General features: G+C 38.0%; 1 protein-coding gene across 1 annotated transcript; it reads left to right on the top strand.

The window, feature by feature from the left end:
• Positions 1–5,233: 5,233 nt before the first annotated feature.
• LOC109267090 (olfactory receptor 52K1) lies at positions 5,234–6,178 on the top strand. The gene has a single exon (XM_019449593.2). It carries the CDS (start codon positions 5,234–5,236, stop codon positions 6,176–6,178), a length of 945 nt encoding a protein of 314 aa, XP_019305138.1.
• Positions 6,179–8,648: the final 2,470 nt, after the last annotated feature.

Here is an 8,648-nt window from a genome sequence, read left to right as displayed (position 1 = left end):
TATAGACTAATGACACAAAGAAAACCCAGGAATAAATCTACACAGATGATCAATTGATCCATGAACAAGGGTGTCAAGAATACACAATAGAGAAAACAGTCTCTTCAGCAAATGGTGAAGGGAAAATTGGGCATCTACATAAGGAAATTGTATTCCTATCTTACAGCATACATAAAAATCAACTCAAAATGAATTAAAGACTAAACATAAGACATGAAGCTCTAAAACTCCTAGAAGATGACATAGGGGAAAATCTTCATGACCCTGGTCTTGGCAATGATTTCATGGAATGACATTTAAAGAAGAGGAAACAAAAGCAAAAGTCAACAAGTAGGACTATATCAAAACGAGAATTAAAAAGACTACATCAGAGTACACAGCAAAGAAGACAGTCAACAGTAAAAAGGCAACTATGGAATGGGAGAAAATATTTGCAAACCATGTATTTGATAGGAAGTTAATCTCTAAAAGCATAAGGAACTCTTACAGCTCAAACTAATAACCCCATTTTGAAATGGGCTAAGGACTTGAATTCACATTTCCTCAAAGAGGACATTCCGACGGCAAGCAGGTATGTGGAAAAAATGCTTATGGTCACTAATTATTAGGGAAATGTATATCAAAACTACAATGAGGTATCACCTAACACCTGTCAGATTGGCTATTATCAAAGACAGACTAGTGCTGGTGAAGAGAACACAGTGGAGAAATTGGAATTCTTGCACACACTGTGGATGGGAATGCAAAATAGTGCAGCTGCTATGGAAAACAGCACAAAAGTTTCTCAAAAAATTAAAAATGGAACTACCATATGATCTGGCACTTCTTGGTATATATCCAAAAAGAATTGAAGTCAGGATCTTGAAAAGATATTAGCACTCCTGTAGTCATTGCAGCATTACTCACAATAGCTGAGAAGTGGGAAAAAAAGCCTAGAAGTCCATCAACAGGTGAATGGATAAAGAAAATGTGGTATGCATATTTCATGAAATACTAATTAGCCTTAAAAAAAGACATTCTGCAATATGCAACATTATGGATGGACCTTGAGTTTATTATGCTAAGTGAAATAAGCCAGACTCAGAAGGATAAATTCTGCAGGATTACACTAATATGAAGTATCTAAAATATTCAAATTCATAAAATCAAGGACTAGAATTATGGTTACCAGGAACTGGGGGGAGGGGAAATGGAAAATTATAGGCATAAAGTTTCAGTTAAGATGAATCTATACAAAATTGTACCTGTAGTCAATGTATTGTACACTTAAAATTTGTTAAGAGGATAGGTCTCAAGTGTTCTTATCACAATAAGACAAAATAAAGACAAAATTAAGTCAAAATTAAAAGAGCATCTTTCAAATTAAAGATAAAGTATTATGGGAAATTGTAGTAGTCGTCATCATCCATGGCAGACTCAGGTATAAGGTATAAACTAGTTCCTTTCTCGGGTCTTTGAAAAATAGCAGCATTGAGTCCAGTTGTAGGTAGAATATCACCTTTTATTATTTATAAGTGGTAATTATTAATAAGTAATCACATCATAATCATAATGACTTCTCGATTACATAGTTAGTGATATATTCTTCTTGTGGTTTAGGAAAAATTGGGATTATGATTTCCATTTTAGAGATAAGGAAACCCATCTGAGATCAGGGAAGTGCCATTCCAAAGTTACAAGCTGGAAATCCATGTCTAGCTCCAGCCAATATGTAACACGTATGCAAAGTAAGATCAGATATTTTTGCTTGGTTAGGCTGGAGTTCCTGCCCTTCCAGGTCACAAACAGGAATTGGCTTTGGTTTATATGTTTAAATGAGTCTCACTTTGTTAGGAGACACTGGAAGGATGGGGTAGAGGTAAACAGAAGCACATTAAAGACCAAGGCACAAGCAGGATTTACCTGAAGCACCCAGTGTCTGGAGAGTTAAGCATGACCCCTGGGAGGCATGATTTGAACCACAAAGAGGGAGGTGGCATGGGCTGCAGGGAACTCAAGGGGTGGGAGCCTTGGGTCAGGGGAGTCCTCTTGTGTTTTTTAAAACAAGAGGTGACATGTGGGGAGTGGGGAAGGATAAGGACACTCTCAATTTCCTCCCATACCTAGTCCTGTTCCTAAGCATCAACTCCCTGCTCTCTCCCCAGTTCCTTTATTGCCTCTGTTTTGGCTCTTCAACAAAGGAGGCATAAGTACTAAGAATCCAACCCAAATATTTTGTCTACAAACTCCAGAAACTCCTTTCACTATAGAGGATAACCAGAAACACTGGTTCACCTCCAAGAAGTTTTGGCTGATTATTCCTATGTGGATCCTATCATTTCTCACTTATCATTCCTCTTCCCACACTTACCAGTATCCCTGGGCCCAGTTAGGAGGCTTCTGCATTAGTCAAGAGAGAAAATGAGCCTGAACTAGAAAGATACAGGGAAAGGTAAGAAATATATATTTTTGAATAATGATGTGTTAATTGAAACATGCTGTTCAACCATTGTCTACTGGTCTCTTCCTTCTAGAGAATGAGTGTTAAGGGAAGAGATAGGAGCCATTAACTTGGGCATTATTCTTTAAAACAGTCTTTAAAGTGACCTCTGCTACAATGATAAGCTCTACAGGAAATCATTTTGCAATGCCATTTCAAATATAAGGAGACAAAATCATCTTGGTAATAATATGCTCTTGGAAATTCACAATTTTTCATAATACATCAAAATAAGTCAAAGAAATGAAAGAAAACAAATGTGATTTCTGAAACAGATCCAAATAAGGTATCATGATACAGTAGGTGATAGGGACTGATTTTAGAAGTTTGCATAAATTCTAACAGTGCAAACTCTTGGTTAATGAGCATCAGCAAAGACTTTCTAATGGCATTTACCTTCTTAGGCTCCTCTGTAATAAAAACTCACATTTTGTTATATTGTCTATGAATTCAATCATTTTATAGATGAATATTTGTACTTGGAAATAAATTTTTAAATCTTGCAGACAGGAAAATATGTGAGCACTTGTATAAATTTGAGTCCATACCCTAGAAGTTCCATAGATAAAAATATCCATAAACTTTAAAATCTTTTACTATTCCCTAGGGCCTGCCTAGAGCAAGCAGATAAATACTTTGTAAAATTTTATCCCCCCCCCCCACTTTTCCTGAGTTCCAAGTTCTTCCAGGGTTGCTGATGGGGTAATCATACCGGCCCCTTTTATTTGAATGGCTCACTGAGAAATATTTCGTATAGATTCTTCTCCCACAAGCCACATCCTTGAAGGACCTTAGGTGACAATCTTCCTGTTTGAGTCTTAATCTTTCAAATCCATCATTCTGATATCTTTTAAGGATATATTTTGTTGACTTTAAAATAGATGCACGCATTAACTGAGTACTTTCTGTGTATGAGACCCCTCTAAAAAATTTTAGGAGAAAAAACAAATAGACAAGTTCTATTGTCTAGAGTGGTCATTTTAGCTCTTGAAATAGTACAAACAGGATAAAATATTAACTACAAAAACAGGTTCCCATGTTCTGGATATTAGGGGAAGGTGACTGGCTCCATTATGCTCCCACTCTGAGACTGTGAATCTGAGAGAGGTAGGCTTCATGCACTGTTGAACACAGAGTGTTCAGACCTGATCAAAGGAGGGAGAATATTATTTTTTTAAAAGTGTAGTTTTATGGAGGAAGAGAGAGATACACTTATATGACAAATAAGGCTCAGCAAATCCTGATTGTACAAAAGAATTTTATATATAATCCCACTTACTCTTCCCTACAATACTTACATAAAAACAGAGCATTGCTATTCCTTATTTAGAGAGGAAGAAACAGGGGCTTGGAGATAAGGACTTGTGCTTAAAAAAAAAAAAAACCCACATTAACTGTATCCCATAAGAGAAGAAAGATCACATAAAAACTGGGCCACTCCAGTGTTTAATGATTTGAAAAAATAAAAATGAGCTAGAGGGAAAGATAAAAATTGTTGATATTACCCAGTGATCCAAAAGAATTAAAGCATGCCATTTGCAACAATGTGGATGAAACTAGAGTGTATTATGCTAAGCAAAATAAGTCAGACAAATATTGTATGATTTCACTTATAAGAAAACAGATGAACGTAGGGGAAGGGAAGGAAAAAGGATAAAAACAGAGTGAGGCAAACCATAAAAGACTCAAATACAGAGAACAAACTGAGGGTTGCTTGAGGAGGAGTGGGTAGGGGGATGGGCAGGCATTAAGGAGGGCACTTGGGTTGAGAATTGGGTGTTATACATAAGCGATGAATCACTAAATTCTATTCCTGAAACCAATACTACACGATATGTTAACTTGAATTTAAATAGTAAAAAAAAAAATAGCATTCTTGCTAAAGATGAGAGTTCTCTTGTGAGGAGAATGAAGAAGCTGTGAGGAGAATGGAGGGAGAGCCACATGAATAGGGAGTTTAACATGAATTTAGATGGAGAACCAAAAGACACAGCAGCTCCTCATTTTCTCAGTAAGCTAGAGGCAAGGCTGTACTTACAGAGATTTGTGAATGTGGAGAGGACCTGAAAGATATATTCCAGAGCAGTTCTCTCATACAGAATTTTCTGCAATGATGGAAATATTCTGTTTCTGAACAGTCCAATATGCTAGCTACTAGTCATGTGTGTCTGTTAAGCACTTAAGTGTTGTGACTGAGATATTGAATAATTTTAATCAAATTTAAACAGTCACATGTGACTAGTGGCAACCATATCTCAGAGTAGTGCTAGAGAAAACAGATTTTGTAATAAATCGGGGCATTACAAACTGCAAGCTTTATTCAACTTATACAGACACTCAAGGCCTGAGATTTCAGGACAGTAAATTGGTTTTTGTGATTGTTAGCTTAGCTTGATCATCATGTACAAATGTGTGTTCTAAAACAATGAATTAGTTCAAACATATTTTCACTTCTTTTATCAGGGTATTCTTGATGTCACCATGAACACAGAAAACACTACCTTTTCTCCATGTACTCTTTTATGTAAGTTGTCTTGTAATATCAATTCTAATGATGTTTTATGTTCTATCTACTCAATGAGATTCAAAGTTCCTTAAGGGTAGAAAACATGGATTATACTTATCCAGGTCTATGAGGACTACTAACCAATTTTGTTTAAAGTTTAGCAACAGGAACAAGAGCTAATTCTCTCTCTATATATATAGAAGGTGAAGGAGCCCTGTAAAAATAGACAAGGAAGATATCAAAAAACCATGACAGCCTCCAATATTACCACAACCCATCCAACTTCCTTCCTGCTGGTAGGAATTCCAGGTTTGGAACACCTGCATGTCTGGATCTCTATTCCATTCTCCTTCGCCTATACTCTGGCCCTGCTAGGCAACTGCACCCTCCTCTTCATCATCCAGACTGATGCAGCCCTCCACGAGCCCATGTACCTCTTTCTGGCCATGCTGGCAGTCATTGATCTGGTTCTCTCTTCTACAACACTTCCCAAAATGCTAGCTATTTTTTGGTTCAGAGATCGGGAGATCAACTTCTATGCCTGTCTGGTCCAGATGTTCTTTCTCCACTCCTTCTCTATCATGGAGTCAGCAGTGCTTCTGGCCATGGCCTTTGACCGCTATGTGGCTATCTGCAAGCCACTGCACTACACCACAGTCCTGACTGGGTCCCTTATCACTAGGATTGGCATGGCTGCTGTGACTCGGGCTGTGACGCTAATGACTCCACTCCCCTTTCTGCTCAGACGTTTCCACTACTGCCGAGGCCCCCTAATTGCCCACTGCTACTGTGAGCACATGGCTGTGGTAAGGCTTGCCTGTGGAGACACTCGCTTCAACAATATCTATGGCATTGCTGTGGCCATGTTTATAGTGGTGTTGGACCTGCTCTTTGTTATCCTGTCTTATATCTTCATCCTTCGAGCAGTTCTACAGCTTGCCTCTCAGGAGGCCCGTTACAAGGCCTTTGGGACATGTGTGTCTCACATAGGTGCCATCTTGTCCACCTACACACCTGTGGTCATCTCCTCAGTCATGCACCGTGTGGCTCGCCAGGCTGCCCCTCATGTCCACATACTCCTTGCTATTTTCTATCTTCTTTTTCCACCCATGATCAACCCCATCATTTATGGCATCAAGACCAAACAGATTCGTGATCATGTGCTCAGTCTATTTCAAAGAAAGAATGTGTAGATGCATACTTTTTCCTTATCTATCAGTTCAGTACTGAATGCATGCTGGACTGAGGCAGAGAGAAAAACAATCTCAAGTAGGAAATTTGTAATCTCCAAGTTTGACAATTCTTTAGTATGACAAGGAAAATGAGGTTTTATTCCTCACAGATCCGGTTAGATCAAACCAGGTATGTCCCTTTAGTCCATCGGGTAGCAGAGGTTTGACCTTCCTTTTTTCATAGACCTATCACATGATTAAGAAAAACAAAGAAGCTTCCAAAATGCCATTGTCATCTAGGTGAAATACAATAGGAATATTGGCTGAGATTGGCACAAGAAGTTGAGGTTTTGTGAACTTTTCATCTAGACTGAGTAATTAACCACAAATTTTGTGACCCGAAGGCCAGCATTACTTCCAGTACTATAACTGCTTCCATAGTTTTTTTAAGTGGCCTCCAGCCTCTGCCACTCTATTAGCCTACTACACCCAATGTTATTGGCTCTACACTTGGACAGCTCCACTTCTAAGCAGACTTATTTCTTCCACTAAGTCAGTGTGAATCAGAAAAGAAGTTCAAGGAACAGCCAATTCCTTTGTTGAACATTTAACAAAGGAGTCCTCTGACATCCCTTATATATATTCATATCATGTAACTAACTTTTCATGTACATATGCATTTCTAAAAAAACATTAGTAATGTTTATTGAAGAGCTTAATACCATCTTTGAGCTATGTATTATGGAAAGAGTAATACCCTTTGTTCTTGAACTTGAGACATCTGAAGCTAAAGAAGTTATAATATATAGTTGTGGTAGACTGTATTATTGTTCATAGATATTTACTTTTCATACCTCTACCATGGGAGGGAAATTTCCTCACTCCAGGAATGCTAAGTCTTGCTATGTGACTTTCTTCAGCCAATGAAATTTGAATGGTCTTAAAATATTCCACAATCACAAACTTCAAAATGCATTTGTGTATTTTCCTTCTCTCTTGCTTTTTACCTGTGCCACAAGAATGAGCATGTCCCTGTACAGGGTGTTTCCTTCAACCTAGACCCATGATTGAGAAGATCCATGGAGAGATGAATCAGACTTATAGTCTGGAGCATAGCTACCGCTGACCCCAAAATGTTACTATAACATGAACAAGGATGATTTTGTTATTCTTGCAGTAAAATGACATTTGGGAGTTGTTTTATAACATAACCCAGGGAAAGCAGATTGCTGGAGTTGTAAGCTATTTTGCCCTCTAGTTCATGACAGTTCGAGACCTTGAGTATTTGAAGAAAAGGAAAGTATACTGTTTCTTTTTCTAGTACGTCCTAAAAATGAAACTGGATTTCACTTATCTTTCTGCCTTTGTCTCCTTATGCAAATTCATAATTGAACACTCCTTTAGTTAGTTCTTTAAAGAAGCTCTCATACACTTTCATGAAGGTCTATTTATACAACCATGTTCTTCTATTTTTTTAATTTTTTAAACCTTTTCTTTCCTAAATCATAACTAAAGGAGTTTCTCTAAGAACAAAGAAACTTGGTAGGCTCTGAAAAAGCATCCCCAGACCCTCCTCATGTTATACCATGATTTACCTCATAGGGACATATGGAGGGTGCTGCTTTCAATAGGTCTCTGACCAGATCCCAAATGTCTCAGTCATCCAGACATGAGTTAACTGGACAGCAATGAAGGAAGTGATATTAACCAAGAGCTTCTGACTGTTCCCTGAGCCTTCCCAAACTCTTGCTTGTTTTTTCCTGAGTTGAGTTCAGGCATTCTGGATAATAGATTAGATTGGTATTCAAAAACATCTACTCTCCCAGAGTATATAACTCCACAGACTCAGGGGTTGGCCATCTGCACCACTTTGTTAATGGGGCAGTAGCAGATGCAGTACAAAGACCTGAAATTTGCTCGTGCAATGGGGCTTGTTGTCTTCTGACTTTGCTGCAACATGACAATATACCCTGGTTAGCTCGTTGGTTCAATGACGATGAAGAAAATGTGGAGCAGAGATGCCTGATCAACTTGCAGATTAAAGCAGAACCTCACAACCAAATCCAGCTTGGATCAGCAGGTTCCCCAGCTGACCTGCAAATGGATAAGCAAATTCAGTTGAAATCAGCAGAGTCATCTCAGCCAATCTCCAGGTGTATGAGAGATACATTTTTACTGTTATATGACACAGATTTTGTGGGTATTTGTTCCACAGCAAATTCTGGAAACTATTTATCTGTCATTGTTATTTAGTAAGCTGAATATAGTAAATGGATTAAATAAGTATTTCCAGGCTCGAAGACCTGATTTGTCCTTATGTTTGGTGCAGAAATGAAACTCATACCCTCCACAGAATGATTTAATCCAACATGTAAGTCTGACAGTATAGGAACTCAATTACTATGTAATAACAGTATGCACTGCTAGCTTTATTCACAATAATCAAAGGTGAGTTATTTCTTATCTTGTATTAACACTGTGTGCTTAGATG

This window comes from Panthera pardus, unplaced genomic scaffold, assembly GCF_024362965.1.
Source record: "Panthera pardus isolate Hobbes unplaced genomic scaffold, ASM2436296v1 HiC_scaffold_12, whole genome shotgun sequence".
Lineage (NCBI taxonomy): Eukaryota > Metazoa > Chordata > Mammalia > Carnivora > Felidae > Panthera > Panthera pardus.
The sequence above is the reverse complement of the archived record's forward strand: the minus strand, read 5'-3'. Positions and strand labels throughout refer to the sequence as shown.